General features: G+C 44.3%; 1 protein-coding gene across 12 annotated transcripts in view; it reads left to right on the top strand.

The window, feature by feature from the left end:
* Positions 1-17464, top strand: part of ADAMTSL1 (ADAMTS like 1) — a 708340-nt gene that overhangs the window by 460613 nt on the left and 230263 nt on the right. For all 12 annotated transcript variants that reach the window (XR_012904618.2, XM_089779187.1, XM_075931513.2 and 9 more), the window contains one exon: positions 3723-3768. Coding sequence is in view for 11 of the 12 variants with exons in the window: in XM_089779187.1 (XP_089635313.1) it covers positions 3723-3768 (46 nt within the window). In the remaining variant the exon portion in view is untranslated. The remainder of the gene's footprint in view (positions 1-3722; positions 3769-17464) is intronic.

Below are 17464 nucleotides of genomic sequence, written 5' to 3'. Positions count from 1 at the left end.
GTTGCTTCTGAGTTTCCAGTCCCTCCTCCGACCATTTGAGCATGCAGTGACCTTCACACTTATCTCTCCTAAAACATTCTCTCTCTCATTCACACAAACAATGCATTTACAGAACTGCAGCATGATACAAAGGGTACTTCTAGTCACTTTAACAACGTTACAAAGTCTTTCAACATTAAACTTCTTTCTATCTACTGCAAGGCCTTATCTAACATTAACATCACTATGTATTCCAATATTCCATCACTTCACTTTAACATGCTAACATCAAACAGAGCTGGAGCTAAGTTAACAAAGCTACCTGGCCTGTCTGAGACCTACATCTTGTATTTAAGTTTAATCCAAACCTTTTGCTAGAACATACATTTATTACAACTGACTTATTAGTTACAAAATTCCAATTCCAGTGCTACACCATTTGTGGAAGCTGGTGATTCCTGATTGCTACCACCCTGTTGCAAATCATTTTGGAGAGGGGCAGCACTTCTGCAAGTGGGCAGGGCAATACATCTCATTTTGTTGCATAGGAATGTGACTCTGGGAAATGTTGATGACCTAGTAACTGGCTTTGCTGAAATGGGCTTTCCAAACTGTGGTGGAGCAATCAATGGCTCACATAGTCCCATTATAGCACCTCCCCACTAAGCAACAGTGTACATCTATTGGAAAGGATACTTCTCCATTGTGCTTCCGGTGCTTGTGGATCACTGTGGGCATTTCACAGACAGAATGTGGAGTGGTATGGAAAGGTGTGTGATGGAGATACCTTCAGAAACAGTGGCCTGTGCAGAAAGTTGCAGGCTGGGACCTTTTTCCCAGAACATTATAGTGGGGGATGTCTAGATTTCCCCTTATAGCCCTGGCTTATGATGCCTTATATAGGGCACCTGCACAGCAATAAGAAGTGGTTCAAAAACAGGCTAACCTGATGCCACATGATTCTTCAATGTGCCTTTGGCAGATTGAAAGGTAGGGGGAGATGTTTCTATGGCAGGCTAGACCTTATGGAGGATCATATCCCCATGGTGGTGGCCGTATGGCCACTTACTTGTGTGAGTAAGGGTGATGTGTTTGCCTGTGGGTGGAGCACTGAGGCACAGTGCCTGGGCACTCAGTTTAAACAGCCAGATGTTCCTGCTGTCATAGGAGCCCATAGGGAAATGGCAGCCCTGCCAAGGAATCTCTGAGGGTATGTCTACACTTGCAGCCTATTTCGGAATAGGGCTGCAAATGTAGGCATTCGGAATTGCAAATCAAGCCCGGGATTTAAATATCCCACGCTTGATTTGCATCTTCCCGGCCGGGTGCCATTTTTTGAAATTTATAAGCCCGGAATAACTGTCCGCGTCTACACGCGGCAGTGAAATGGGCATTGGAAATAAAGCCCTAGTTCAAACTACCTGTTAAACCTCATTGTAGGAGGAATAACAGTAGTTCGAAATAGGGCTTTATTTCGAATGCCCGTTTCACTGCCGCGTGTAGACGCGGGCAGTTATTCCAGGCTTGTAAATTTCAAAAATGGCATCCAGTCGGGAAGATGCAAATCAAGCGCAGGATATTTAAATCCCGGCCTTGATTTGCAATTCCGAATGCCTACATTTGCAGCCCTATTCCGAAATAGGCTGTAAGTGTAGACATACTCCGAGGGAAAATAAGTACAGGTTGAACCTCTGAAATCCTGGACTATATGGTCTGGCAACATCCGTGGTCTAGAAAGGCCACAGATGTTGCTGGACCAAACAGCCCCAGAGGCCGGGAGCAGAAGCCAGCCTAAAATCCCACAGTGACTAGGAAGCCTCCTTCCTTTCTGGTATGCCTACTGGAGTTCCTTTATCTTGGCTCTGAAGAACAGGGTTTCTTGCTCATACTCCTTCTCACATAGGACTCAAGAAATGTGGCCATACCTGTCCCAATTCCCATAGGTCACTTAGCAGTTGTGATTGCACCGATTCTTCACCCCACAAACTGATAAGAACCAAAAGCTTTGGGGTGATCCATGTAGGACGGCATAGTACACACAGTAGTGCATGCTGTATGATTATTGACAGTAAGGGGAGAGGGAGGGATAAAAGCCCCTCACGGAGGTGGAAGTTTTTTGTCACCAAAACTGGGCATTTTTCGTGACTGTAGTAGCGTTGCAATGTGAATGCTCTCTGGGTTTTGTTGCCAAAAGGGTGGTTTTGGTGACAAAAGTTACCAGTGTCAACAGCCCTAAGTTGAAGAAAACCTATTGAGGTGACTTTAGAGTTAACTCAGAATGGAAAGAGTTTCTCAGCCATTTGAAAAAAATTCTCAAAATCATGCAGATACTGTCCTTGTACTTGCATAAGTCAGAAATGGTTTGTGTTTCAAACTTTGGACTTGGCAGGAGTGTAGTCCTCAAGGAATGCATACTGTGCTCAATCTGAAAAAAATAGCAGAGATATTAAAAATGAGAAGAATTCTGTTCTGTTATAGATAAAGAACAGTATATGGGCCGAGTTATCCATTCTATTTTTCACTGAGATTCTCGGTTGAATATTCTGAATAGAGCTGGGTGAAATTTTTCAGCTTTTTCATCAAAAATGCAGATATGATGTCATTGAAATATTTGCAAATGTGTGTCTGCTTCAATGAATCATTTTGCTCAGGAAATACCTTTTTAAAATCCCCCCTAATCAAAATGTTGTTTCAAAAAATTGTTTAAACAAAACATATACTGACTTTGCTGGCTTGAAATCATTTTTGTTTCAAAATTATTTTATGTTTAAAATTCAATGCATTTGAAAATGAGAAAAACATCAAAGTGAAACATTTTGATTTTGTTGAAATGAAATGTTTTTATTTTTCCAGTACTGAAAAATCCATTATTTACAGAGTTCTAATTCTGAACTCCTGCAACAATCAAACTCCCCTTGATGTCAATGAGCTGGGATTTTTGTATTATGGATTCACACTGCTGAAAAGACATCTGGATCTAGAGCTGTTTTTTGCACACACAGAAGTCCCTGATAGGGTAGTTCCGCTGTGTGGGAGGAAGAAAAAAAATTAGCAAAGCCCACATAAGGGTGTGAAGTCCCTAAGTTCCATAGGGCCCAGCTACCAGCTGCTAAGGTGCTCTGTAGCATGGATTTGGGAGTGGAGTGGAGTGGGGTTGGGGATCTGTTTTTATACCATTATCCCCTCTCCCTCCCATGTAAGTCATGAGGCAAGCTCTGAGAAGGTTGCACGGCTTCAATGCTCCTCCATGGCATTGTGAAAGGATTCCTTTCCTCCTAGCCCATGAGGAATACCCCCACGTACGGTCTGGCTGCCAGGGCTATGTGTCAGTATTAGGATCTGAGCCGAAGTGGTTGTGAAGTATAGTTATGCAGCCAGATACACACAGCTGCAAGGTCACTTATGTGTACTTAGGAGGTGTGAAAAATTACTGATGAAATTCAGGTATAGGCTTTCCGTTTCTGAAATTGCATTTATTTACTCTGTTTATAAAGTTGATGCACTTCTTCCAGAAAGTCGTTCCACATCAGGAAAGTGTTTTAGAGAAATGGAAGGAATGGGCAAAAGAAACTAATTCTAGAAATATTGATACCATCTATGAAAGAAGGATAATGATCCTTACTCTAGTTTGTAAAAGTGCTTTGAGATCTCTGGATTAAAAGTTGCAATATATAGTAAAAAACACAGTAAGTATTGTTGTGGTATTATTATTAATGTGGGGGTATTTTTCTTTTTGGACACAGGAGCTGTGAAGGGCGAAACATTAAATACAGAACATGCAGCAATGTGGTAAGTGAATCTTACTTGTGATTGCACTACTAACAACATTTATTTATAATTAATATAATGATGGGAAATAAATGCATAATAAAATTGGATGGTAGTGCTAATAATATAGCAATTTAAAACTAATGCTGGTGTCATGGGAATACTGGTATGTATCTTGCCATTTCTAGAGCTAATCTGGGGCATGATAGAACTAGCATTGATCCAGCCATGATTATTTACTTCCTTTATAAAATGGACCAAGCCTGTGAAGCAAGGAATGAATTCACCATTCTGTATAGCTAGTTTTGTGAAGCAAGGGCCATCCCATACTAGTCCTTACTATGGTAAAACTCTTAGGACTTAAATAGGAGTTTTTCTGGCTGAAGGACTGAGCCCTTGTACTATGCCAAGAATTGTCAAAATTCCAAAGATCAGCATGAATTTCATTGGTACAAATGGAAATTAAAACTAGTCATGTATTTGGACACATTTTCACACCTCCCGGAGCCAGATGGAGAGGCCTGATTTGGTTTGTGTTTTTCACAGAGCACAGTTCACAAAGAATCAGTCATTTCTGCATAGCTCTAGCAACCCCATATAAGAAGAGTTATTGTCCTTTTTGCCTCTCACTCCTGCTTCATTCAAAAATTGTGCAACTCTGGGGGTATTCTTTGGGTCACTGAAATCTTCCTTCAGTCTAGACATATGCTGCACTCACTGACAACAAGTCGAGTAGCCAGTAAAGAAGCCTGCCTGCTGCTTTGTAGGCCGTTTTCCAACAGAGAGGCACTTAGTCTACACCAGGACACTGAGGAGGGCAGGAAGGTTAATTTGTGTCAGTCAAACCACATACGGTAGCTTCATGGAACAGGACATGGAACAAAGGGAAGAGATACTGTTGAGGCTGATAGGCCTAAAATTAAACCCAGCAGCTTTAGTTTGGTTTTCAAGTCCATGTACATGTCAACTCTTGTCCCTGCCTGCTTGGTTCCCGTAAGCATTGAGGGGAAACAAAATGCACTAAGAACCTAGTCTGCATAGGTTTGCTGAAGTTGAATCATCCTTCTGAGAAGCTGTGGCTTTATGTCAATTAACCCCCTGGTTTTGGTATTGCTGAGCTTATTTTCTAAGAAGATTATTTTTTTTTGGTTAGGTTCAGGTTTAGGTCTGTTGGCCTAAATGGTTTCTCTTCAGAGTAAAAGCTTCTTTAGTTTTGCCTGGCTCCAAACTTCTTATCATGTTAGCAATGTAAAATTCCCTTGTTTAATCAACACCAATTAACCAATCCAAGCCCCACTAAAGTCAGAGAGAGTTTTGGTTTTGATTTAAGTGTGACCAGAATTTCACCTCTAATGTCTGCCAATTGGAGGGAGGAGGAGTGGGGGGCAAAGGGAACAGCTGCTCTGGGGCTCAGTTATTTAAAAGGGCCCATGGCTCCTGGCTGCTACCACTGTGGCTGCATCCCTTTAAATCACCACCAGAGTCCCACGCAGCATTACCTGGGTGATGCTGAAGGGCTGGCAGAGGGAAGTTAGCACTGCCCCTTCTACCAGAAGCCACACCCCTTTCACTAGAGGCCATGCCCTCCCATCCCCTGACTAGCAAATCTGTCAGCCACCCTTATGTGTGAACTCCAACATGAACTTAGGGTACAATGCTGAATTTTGCTCCTTTCTTCACTTACTCTCAGTAAATAGGTTTTTGCAGCACTAGCACTACTAGAAACAAACCTAATTGGACCTTCTAGATTCAGGTCTTATTATACTCAGACATCCACCATGCTTACTTTTCACCACCTGGATGGTCCTAATACATCACTGGAATGCTCAGCATACTTGATCAACTAGAAACAGTTCCCAAATAGTCATGTATTTAAAGAAGAATCCCAATAACCTCTGTAGAGTGGGTAAAATTGTTTTTCGTGTTCCTTTTTACCATTTTGAATCATTTTAACAGGTTGAGATGTATTCCCTATGTAGTTGTGGTAGTAGGGCATCACTAGTGTCTTTTAGAATAGTAAGAGTCATCTGTTTCTTTTGAACTATACTTTCTGTATTTGCATGCACAATTATCATCTAATAATTGGTCTACAAATCCAATAGCCAGTATACAGATGGCTAGATAACCCTACAACGTACTTGTGTATCAGAGCACAGGAACCTAGACACATAGTTGCATGTGCATTTTTTGCTCAAAAATCTCAAATATCCAGTTTTGAAAAATCTGGAAAACAGAAGGCACTCTCCTGGATGAACTTCTTCATTATTTTTACACTTGGAAAGATTCCTTTCTGATTCTTGCAGAGATCAACTTAAGCACAAGCTTAGATTACCACTACATTAGCATGGATAACTACTGTACTAATGGTATAACTGGACATAAAATTATACAGTCTTTTTATTTGCTGCAGAGTGTAGCAGTCTCTCTGAGCTCACGTGCCTTTGTTTATATGACTGTTCTCTCCCGGAGAAGGGCAGTTATAAATGTTAAAAGCAAATGCTTTATTTGGGGGATGAAATTATAGAACTGGAAGTGTACTTCTTGGAGTTTGGCAATGAATATGTTTTCACAGACATTATCATTTGTGGGATTTTTGCCACAGCTGTTTTTAATTCATCCTGAAATTAGATTACAGGAGGGAAAAGTAGAACGAGAAAAGGGAGAGGAGAGGGAAAAGGTGCATCTGTTCCTTCAGTGACCTGTTACCCAGTCACAGATGGGGTCTGTGAGAGAGGTTGGCACTGTTATCTAGAAAGCTTTTGAACAGTCTCGTAAAGGAATACATCTGATTTGGCATACCAGCCTTATATTGATCAGACACTAGAAATAGTATGAATATGAAGCCACATGTGTAAATACTGAAGTAGGAATGAGAGAATCTGAAAATGATTTGGGTTCTTAATTACTTTAGAAACATCTTTATATACATATTAATATTGATTCCAAATATGGTTCCAACCATTGTAGAAATTCTGGTGGGGGGGGGGGGGGAGAGAACTCAGTTGGTTTTCTTTAGAAAATTATTCTGAACACAATAAAACATGTTTTGATAACTATGCATCTTACATATGAAAAATAAAAGTTTTAAAAGTAACTCTTTGGGTGGAATTTTGGAGCTGGATTCATTTGCAATATTGTACTCTGGACAGATTATAAATGATTTTTTTTTCTTTTGAGCTGGTGAATTGTCATTTCTTCCCTCTCAGCCACCATATTCTCTCCTATTGATCCTGTTAAGGCCATCATTTAACCTCTCATTCACCCTTTCAGTCTGCCTCTTCCTCACCAACCTTTCACCTTGCTTTCCACTGCTTTCTTGTCTCACTCAAACATCTGTCTCCAAAATTCAAACAGTTTTGCACAGTTGAAAATGTTCAGATTTGTCACTGATACTTTTTCTTTTGACACACTGCTTCTTGGATACAGTGATAAGCACTTGAGCTAATCTGCCACTCTATCTTGTTGGGTTCATATTTCCCATACAACCATGCCAGTATGTTACAACATATTGAAAAAAATGTTCCCAGCCATTTGAACACCACAAATAAGGCTCTACTTATGGTGTTTTCCTCAAATGAAAATAAGCTGTGGCAGAAATCTTACAAAATGCCTACATTTATAATACCTTTTAGATCAGTTATACAGACCCAAGATTGAACCTATGGATATTAGTCCAATCCAAACCACCAAATCTTGTGAGCATCGCCCATAATCACTTCCCCTTAAATCTGACCTTCTCAGTTTCAATACATTACACATACATTTTTAACTGTGCACGTAATTAACCAATGGAAGATTTGGTGGAGTCTCCATGACCATCAATGACAATTTTTAAATCTCCTCTGTTGCAGCTGATTCCTCTCTCATTGCTTGTATTTCAGGTTATGTCTATAGAAATATAGACATAACCTGGGGCAGGCAGCAACAATTCATGAGCACATCTATAGCTTCCTTGTCCACAGAAAGAGTAAAGCATTGTGGGTATGCATCCCATAGTGCCTTGCATCACTTGCACTCTCTAAACCCTGTGGGAATGCACAGTGTAAATGCTAGGCATGTTTGGAACGTGAAAAATGTCCTGTCAGACACCTCTTTTCTTCCCATAAGCCGTGGAACTGATTCAATAAACTGTTATGTCAGATGCTATACAGAATAGCCCAGTTAGCCTTTTTTTTCTCTTTTTTTTTTTAACAAAGGAAAAGCTCAATCTACAGTAAATCTCTCTTGGCCTCTGAAAATATACAAGTATCTATACTGTAAACTTTTTAAAGACTCCACAACTACTTCCACCTTATAACAACCTAGATATGATCTTTTACATTTCACCCCCTAAATAAACTTTTAAAAGCCTGACCCTCTTTTCTCCAGTGTAATCTGATCTACCTATCGCCATCAAGGGACATCTGGGATTCATCTTATCTTTTCCACTGGCTCATTGATTAATATAAAGTGTTTTGAATGGGATTCAATATGGCAGAATTCCATGGACCTTATGAATTACAATAGGGGCAAATAAGAGGTCAGATTTAAAAAAAAAAAGATTTGGAGAGGAGAGAGTGAGTGAAGCCTTAATAGTGCAATCAGGATTAGGTGCTTAAGAGGTGAGGATGAAACTTTGGTGTTTATTTAAAAATAGTATGTTTCATACACCTAAGGGACTTTTGAGTCATTTTTGTAGCAAAGACAGTTTTTGCAGGGATAGAGACAATCTTGATCTGACAGGAAGAACCGAGTTTATAGACATTCTGCATTGACTCCGTTGGTCAGAAATATTCCACAAATCTTTGCACACTGATGGTCATGGAACTGCCTTCCCCACTTAGCACAGTGACACTAGGCAAAGTTAATTCTGGAGCCTTTTTATTAATTCTGGACTTTTGCCTGCCCTGAGAAGTCTTAATGAGGAGGGAAGAGCAGAAGAAAGGAGACTTAATTTGAATGAGTCTTCCATCCTATGCAGCTCTTTCTGATTCTCCAGGGAGAGGAAAAGCCTTTATGCCCTTCTAGCTGACTTACCCAGCACTTCCCAGGTCCAGCCAAGGAAGCGGGGGGGGGGGGGAGGGAAACGGGTAGGGTGCTTGTGGGGGGGACAGCTTGGGAACTGTGGCTGGGTTGGGAGCCCAGGCCAGGGCTGGGGGAGTTGGGGCCATGCTGGGTTCCCTCGCTGACACTCCCTGAGGTGGTGCGCCCTGAGGCACAGAGGGTGGAGGAGGCTGCACAGTCCTCCCCTGGGCCAGCACTCTAGGGCCTGGCCAGGGCGTGGGGGGGGCTAAGAGAAGGGGGTACCTCACAGGCCTTCCTCGGGCTGGTGCTGCCTGGGCCTGGGGTGGGGGATGGGATAGCAGGGAGGTGCTCCCCAGGACTGACCAGGAGCCTGACCTTTGGGGTGGGAGGATAGAGGGGGGCACCCAGTGGGTGCTCCTCAGGCCAAGGCTTGGGTTTGGAAGGGAAGAGGGATGGCCCTGCTGGCATTCCCTGTGGTAGAGGAAAAGGGGGCACACAGGCTAGACCACAGCATTCATGCTGGGTGTTCTAGCAGTGCAAGGTGGGGGGGGGGGTCACTGGTGGGTTCTGTGGGGGGCAGCTGGGGCTAGGATGATGGCAAGATGGCAGAGCCCATCCTCAGCTGGCCACTCCATTGGTGGTACAGCTCTCCCCAGTGGTGACTGTGACGATTCCGTCCCTCCTCTTTCCCCACCCCCGCCCCTCCCCGTGTTATGGAAAACTATCAAATTCCAGGCACTTCCTGTTTTCCTGGAACAACCAGCTTTTCCCCCAACCAACAAGGGTATTTTCTAAACCCCTCCCCCCCCAGCTCTCTCCCTGCCACTAGGGACATTTTCTCTCCCTTCCACCCCCACCGCCCAGATTCCCCTCCAACTGCCTGGGGCACTTTTTCTCTCCCCAGCTCCCACCACCCTGGCTGTCAGGAACGTTTTCTTTCCCCCCACCCCCCCTCGCCTCCCCCCTTCCCACGCAGCTGCCAGGAACGTTTTCTCTCCTCCCAACTGCCCTCCCCAGCTGCCAAGTTCATTTTCTTCCCCCCTCCCCCAGGTACTCTTTGGCAACTGTGGACATTTCCTTTCATCTCATTTCCCCCACTCCCTCCCCACACACACACTAGGCTGCCAGGGGGCATTTTTTCTCACCCCAATCCTCTCTCTCCCCAGCTGCTGGAGCCTTTTCTCTCCCCCCGCTTCCCCTCCCTCAGCTGCCATGGGGCTTTTCTTTCCCCCACCAGCTCCAGTCCAGCTGCCATGGGGCTTTTCTCCCTCCCCCACCTCCCTACAGATCTCATGGGGCTTTTCTTTTCCCCCCACCCTGCTCCAGCTGCCATGGGGCTTTTCTCTCTCACCCAGCCCTCCTTGAGCTTCCATGGGGTTTTTCTTTGCTCTCACCCCCACCCCGCTGTGGCTGCCAGGGTCCTTTTCTCTCCCTCCCAAACCCCTCCCCCAGCTACCAGGGGACTGGTCTCCCCCTCCCTCCCCCCCCGCCCCCCAGCCATCAGGGGCCTTCTCCCTCTGGCACTTGTAGCTGAGAGCCAGGAGGGGGAAAAGGGTTTAGGGCAGGGGGGCTACTTATTTGGTCTGCTGGCAGGCAAGATGGGCCGGGCTCTCCCTTGGTTCAGCTGCCCCCAGTGGACACTTTGTAGGTTAACTTTAAAAACATGGTTTTAAAGTGCTAGTACACAAATGCTAGGAGTCTGACTAATAAGATGAGTGAACTAGAGTACCTCATATTAAATGAGGAGATAAACATAATAGGCATCACTGAAACCTGGTGGAATGAGGAAAATCTGTGGGACACAATCATACCGGGATATAAAATATATAGAAAGGATAGAGCAGGCCGGGTGGGTGGCGGAGTGGCACTGTATGTGAAAGATAATGTAGAATCAAATGAAATAAAAATATTAAGTGAATCAACATGTTCCATAGAATCGCTATGGATAGAAATTCCATGCTCCAATAATAAGAAATTAGCAGTAGGGATATATTACCGACCACCTGACCAGGACAGCGATACTGACATAGAAATGCTGAGGGAGATTAGAGAGGCTACCAAAATAAAGAACTCTATAATAATGGGGGATTTTAATTACCCCCATATTGACTGGATACATGTCACCTCAGGAAGAGAAGCAGAGATAAAATTTCTCAATGGCTTAAATGACTGCTTCTTGGAGCACCTAGTGCAGGAACCCACAAGGGGAGAGGCAATTCTCGATTTAGTCCTGAGTGGAGTGCAGGATCAGGTCCAGGATATAACCATTACAGGACCAATTGGGAATAGTGACCATAATATAATAACATTCAACATTCCTGTGGTGGGAAGAACACCTCAGCAGTCCAGCACCCTGGCATTTAATTTCAAAAAGGGGAATTATGCAAAAATGAGGAGGTTAGTTAAACAGAAATTAAAAGGCACAGTGACTAGAGCCAAATCCCTGAAAGCTGCATGGAAACTTTTTAAAGACACCATAATAGAGGCCCAACTTAAATGTATATCCCAAATTAAAAAACATAGCAAGAGACTTAAAAAAGAGTCACCGTGGCTTAACCACCAAGTAAAAGAAGCAGTGAGGGACAAAAAGGTATCTTTTAAGAAGTGGAAATCCAATCCTAGTGAGATAAATAGAAAGGAACATAAACACTGTCAAATCAAGTGTAAACATGTAATAAGAAAAGCAAAAAAGATTTTGAGGAACAGCTAGCCAAAAACTCAAAAAGAAATAACAAAATGTTTTTTAAGTACATTAGAAGCAGGAAGCCTGCTAAAAAACCTGTGGGTCCCCTAGATGATCGAACTATAGAAGGAGCAATCAAGGACGATAAAACCATTGCGGAGAAACTAAATGATTTCTTTGCTTCAGTCTTCACGGCTGAGGACGTTGGGGAGATTCCTGAATCTGCACCGTCCTTTGTGGGTGATGAATCTGAGGAACTGTCCCGGATTGAAGTGTCATTAGAGGAGGTTTTGGAACAAATAGAAAAACTTAATGTTAACAAATCTCCGAGATCGGATGGCATTCATCCAAGGGTTCTAAAAGAACTTATATGGGAAATTGCTGAGCTATTATCTGTGGTTTGTAACCTATCCTTTAAATCGGCTTCCGTACCTAATGACTGGAAGGTAGCCAACGTGACACCAATATTTAAAAAGGGCTCTAGAGGTGATCCTGGCAATTACAAACCAGTAAGTCTAACTTCAGTACCGGGCAAATTAGTCGAAACAATAGTAAAGAATAAAATTGTGAAGCATGTAGAAGAACATAATTTGTTGGACAAAAGTCAACATGGTTTCTGTAAAGGGAAATCCTGTCTTACTAATCTATTAGAGTTCTTTGAAGGGGTTAACAGACATGCGGACAAGGGGGATCTAGTAGATATAGTATACTTAGATTTTCAGAAAGCCTTTGACAAGGTCGCTCACCAAAGGCTCTTGTGTAAATTACATGGCCATGGGATAAGAGGGAAGGTCCTTTCTTGGATTGAGAACTGGTTAAAAGACAGGAAACAAAGGGTAGGAATAAATGGTCAGTTTTCAGATTGGAGAGGGGTAACTAGTGGTGTACCCCAAGGGTCAGTCCTGGGACCAATCCTTTTCAACTTATTCATAAATGATCTGGAGAAAGGGATAAGCAGTGAGGTAGTAAAGTTTGCAGATGATACCAAACTGTTTAGGATAGTCAAGACAGAAGCAGACTGTGAGGGACTCCAAAAAGATCTCACCAAACTGAGTGATTGGGCAACAAAATGGCAAATTAAATTTAATGTGGATAAGTGTAAAGTAATGCACATCGGGAAAAATAACCCCAACTATACGTACAGTATGATGGGGACTAATTTGGCTACGACAAATCAGGAAAGAGATCTTGGAGTTATCGTGGACAGTTCTCTGAAAACTTCCACACAGAATGCAGCGGCGGTCAAAAAGGCAAATAGGATGCTAGGAATTATTAGGAAAGGGATAGAAAATAAGACCCAGAATATCTTACTGCCCCTGTATAAAACTATGGTACGCCCACAATTGGGGGGGAGGTAAGGAGAGGGAGTGGAGAAGGGTAGGGGAAGGGGGTGGGGAAGGGTAGGGGACGGGTGAGAGTAGTCTGGGGAGACCCAGGCGACCCTACTACGGGGCTTGGGCAAACATGTCCACCAGGGCCTCTCTGATGCGCACCGCATCCTGGCACACCTGGCGGACGGCAGCTGTGTCGGGCTGTTCCAAGGTCTGTGCCTCGGCTGCCATCCATGCAGGGAGGAAGGCCTCCCCACTGCACTCCACAATGTTGTGGAGCACGCAGCACGCGGCCAGGACCTCCGTTGCATTCTGCTCACCCATCTTGAGACGGGTGAGCAAGCAACGGAAGTGGGCCTTTAAACGTCCAAAGGCCAGCTCCACTGGGTTTCGGACCCGGTTGAGGCGGTCGTTGAACTGGGCCCGGTTCTGGTCTGGCTGCCCCGTGTAGGGCCGCATTAGCCAGGGCATCAGGGGGTAGGCCGCATCCCCAACGACGCAGATGGGCATAGGCACATCCCCGACAGTCAAGTCCCGCCGGGGGAAGTAGGTGCCCGCCTCCAACCTGCGAAACAGTTCTGAGTTCCGGAGGATGCGGGTGTCGTGTGCCCGGCCGAACCAGCCCCCATAAATGTCCACGAAGCAGCCCCTGTGGTCCACGAGGGCCTGCAGAACGATGGAGCAGTACCCCTTTCGGTTCATGAAATGGCCTGCTCGATACTCCGGGGCCCGTATGGGGATGTGGGTGGGGTCCAGGGCTCCCCCACAATTGGGGAACCCGAGGGCAGCGAAGCCGGCCATGGTATCATCCACGTAGCGCAGGCAGATGATTCGCGGGAGCAGGACGTCGTTGATGGTGTGGACAACCTGCAGAAGGGTGCAGAGAAACACAAGGGAACACATCACATATGGCAGGGATGAGTGTGCGCTCCCTTGGGCCCCCCCTTGATTCCCTCTGTCCTCACACACACACACACACACACACACACACACACACACACACACACACCAGGGCCCCCCTCGCCGCACGCCCCCCCCCCCCCCCACCGGGCCTGTGCAAGGGAGGGGCGGCCCAAACCTCTGGGCGACCCATCTGGGAGTCTTGGCTGTCCCTGGGCCTGGAGTGCAGCACCCTCCCCCCATCCCACTCCCCCTGGGACTTACCTCCACGACGATCACTCTGACGGTTGATCTTCCCACCCCAAACTGCTGGGCCACCGAGCGGTAGCTGTCCGGTGTGGCCAGCTTCCAGAGCACGATGGTGACCCTCTTCTTCACGGGGATGGGTGCCCGCAGCCGGGTGGTGGCTCTCTGCAGCGCGGGGGTGAGCCAGGTGCACAGCTGCAGGAAGGTCCGCTTTCTCATTCGGAAATTCCGGATCCACTGGTGGTCGTCCCATAGTCTGAGGACCACCAGTTGATGCTGCTCTCCAAACTCCAGACGGGCCGGTCTACGGTTGGGTGCTGATGCCACACGGTTGCCAGGGCCTCCCTGGTGAGGGAGTCTAAGGCAATCTCTGCCTCCTGGTCCATGAACAGCATGGTACCGGCCTGCAGCAGGAGCCGCAGCCACCTGTACAGCCCTAACAGGGGCCCGACCAGGCACATGGCCACCCGTGGCTCCATAGCAGACAGAGCAGGGCAGAAAAAAAAAACGCAGGCAAAAGCAGTTGGGGGCCAAAGGGTGGTGTCCCCAAAAGTCAGAGGGCAACCACAGACCCTGCGAAGGGTGTCAGTCCCTGGCAGAGGCCCCAAGGCACGGGAGCAGGAGACCAATGTAGACGCGCTTTTCCGGAAAAGCACTTTGTTACGATGATAACTCCAGGGCCAATGTAGACGCTCCTTTTCCGGAAAAACTGAAAACGGAATAGTATTCCGTTTTAAGCATTTCCGGAAAAAGGTGCCAGTGTAGACGTACCCAAGTTGACACTAGCAGAAGATCTTCCAACTCTCCCATCCCCATCCATCTGCAACAACTGACCTTTATTTTTTGGGGTGGGGAGAGACTGAAGCAAAATATTTTCAGATGTGGAAAAACATCATGAAATTGGACTCTATGGTTTCTGCTGACTGAAAAAATTAAAACGTGAGGTGCAGGAAGATTGTGACAAAAGAAAAGAAAAGAAAAGAAAAGAAAAGAAAAGAAAAGAAAAGAAAAGAAAAGAAAAGAAAAGAAAAGAAAGCTCATTATATTATATGAAGGTGTAATTATTGTGTGGAAGACATTTTACAAGCACAAACGTGGCAGAATATCATCACTGTGTCTTACCTGCTTATTCGCCATCTACAAAATCTATTTGTAGACTGTAAGCTCTTTGGTTCAGGGAGTGTATTCTCTCTTCAGTTGTATTAATTGTATAGTGCCCAACACAATGAGACTCTGGCCACACTACCATAATACAAACAACCAATAACAATAAGTAAAAAAACAAAAAAAACAACCAGTGTTCCCTTTAAGATACACAGCAGCACGGCTTCATAGGTGATTAATGAGTCCCACCAGGTCAGAGGCCAGGACTCCATGCAGGGAGCTGACTGACTGGGTGGGGTTGATCAAGTTGTGCACCGCACAGCTTCTCAGGTGATTAGAGGGAACACTGCCCCCAACCTATGGACATGAGGGAAAAAATTAGATGAATTCTGTACTTTTACTATTGTGTCCCCATTGTGCCCTGTGTAACAGAATTTAGAATTTGGGCTGTTATTTTTCATAATGGTCTTCCTTTCCGACTAAACTGATACTGACTGCTTACATTTCTGAGCAGACTCACAATAAAAGTGTGTGTGTTATGCACACATCCAAATTTAGGGCATTTGTGGTGGGGGAATGGCATGTACAAGTTGTATAGATTCTCTGCACAGCACAGTCAAATTCTTACCCCTTTGTGTGTGCATGCCAATATATACATGCTTGTGTAGATGCCTACGTTAATGCTTTTGAATGGCTTCAAGTTCCAGAAAAATTTCTTTTAAAAACTAACTCAGCATTTTAAATCCAGTGTTTTATTTTGGTCATGGAAATCAAAGACCGGAAGTAGTTAACATTTGATCTTGGTCACCTGCAATGTCCTCAGAGATAGTTATGTTGACTCTGTATTTTTATTTCTTTGATTTAAAAATAAACCCCAAGCAACAAATGTAGTATTGAAACGTGTACAAAGCAGGATTATGAACTCTCCATGCTGTGCACTTTATTGGGCCTTTTGTCTTTATAAAAATAAATCTGTACAAGCCAGGAAGTTTTGAAGGCAGAGCCAAACTAGAACCAAACAAGAGCTCTGGCTTGGCTCTGTGAGCTGCAGCATAAGCCAAGCTATTAGACCTGACTCTATGCACTTCTGGACAGGAAAATTTAGAGAAGGTTATGCACGCTAAGGTTTTGTGGCAGGAAGTGAAACCAGAGATTGTCCCTTCATTAGTGATCACATATTCCAGGTCTTGGGTCAGACTTTGATTGCCTTCTTTACCGTTGTTTAAAAGCAGAACAGAAGTCCCAATTCTATCATTATGAACTATCAGAAGTGATGTGTGTGTTGTCTGAGTTCTGCAGCAGTAAAACCCCACAACTGGCTAGCTTTGTCCTTACCCCTCTCCCCCAAACACACACATTCACAGGGAGAAGGTGATTGAGGTTCATCTTTGAATTTTGATGTGCATTACTATAGAGTAGAACATGGCCAAAATCCCTTTTCCCATCACTCCTCTGACTGTTAAAGTTGTGCTGTTCTCTCTGGGGACATCATTCATTCACGCTCAAACACCTCACCTCCTACGGCCATGTTTTATAAGCATCTCAAGCTCAAATCCTTGCACTGCTGGGTTCCTAGGCATGTGTGCCCTATCCATTAGGCTGTTGAGTCAATGTCTCTTTCTTGCCCTATTAATGTTAATTATTTATGCAACGAGAAATAGCTCTAACAGGAGAGAGAGAACCTGCTCTAAACCAGGCAGAGCTGGGTCTTGAACCCACATCTCCTTAATCCCATAGGGCCATTGGCTTATCTCACTGTTTTTGCCCCCCCCCCCTTTTTTTTGAGGGGCCTCATTTTGGTTCTAGTTTCAAAAAGAAAACTGTTGAAACATTGCATTTTTTTTCACCACAGTATTTGTTTTCCATGAAGTCCAAGTGCACTGATAAGTGCCTCCCAGTTTGCTTACAAGAGCAATTTGAAAGCTTGCCAAGTAGAACCTGATCAGTACAAGCCATAAAGCTTTTATATTTTAGAAGTTACCTCCAACACTCACTGTGACAGAACCAATCTTAATGAACAATGCAGCAACTGGAACTGTTTAATAATACCTGTACCAATAAGAGGTTAACAAATGAAAGTACAAGAGGAGTATTTTAAATAACTAGCACAACAGAGACCTGGAGTAATGATACAAAATTTAGAGGACGTATTTTGGGTAAATAGTAGGAAGGTTTTTCTCTGAATGAAGCTATCAAGAAAGTTGTTGAAATCTCCATTAGAAGAGAAGTTTACAGATTAAATAAACAGGAAGTAATAAGGATACTGTAGAATTTTATGAATACTAATAATTAGCCCTTTGGTTGCAGAGAAATAAAAAATGAGAAGACAAATAGAAAGAACCCAACATTTACAGTTTTTAGAAATCTCAGTATTTTTAAATCAATCTCATGATTTCATGAGACTCAATATTTTAGAAAGCGAAGGCTAAGTACTACTGATGCAATATCT

This window comes from Pelodiscus sinensis, chromosome 6 (assembly GCF_052426305.1).
Source record: "Pelodiscus sinensis isolate ZL-2025 chromosome 6, ASM5242630v1, whole genome shotgun sequence".
In the NCBI taxonomy this organism is placed as follows: domain Eukaryota; kingdom Metazoa; phylum Chordata; order Testudines; family Trionychidae; genus Pelodiscus; species Pelodiscus sinensis.
Note: the sequence above shows the minus strand (reverse complement) of the source record. Positions and strands in the feature narration are given on the sequence as shown.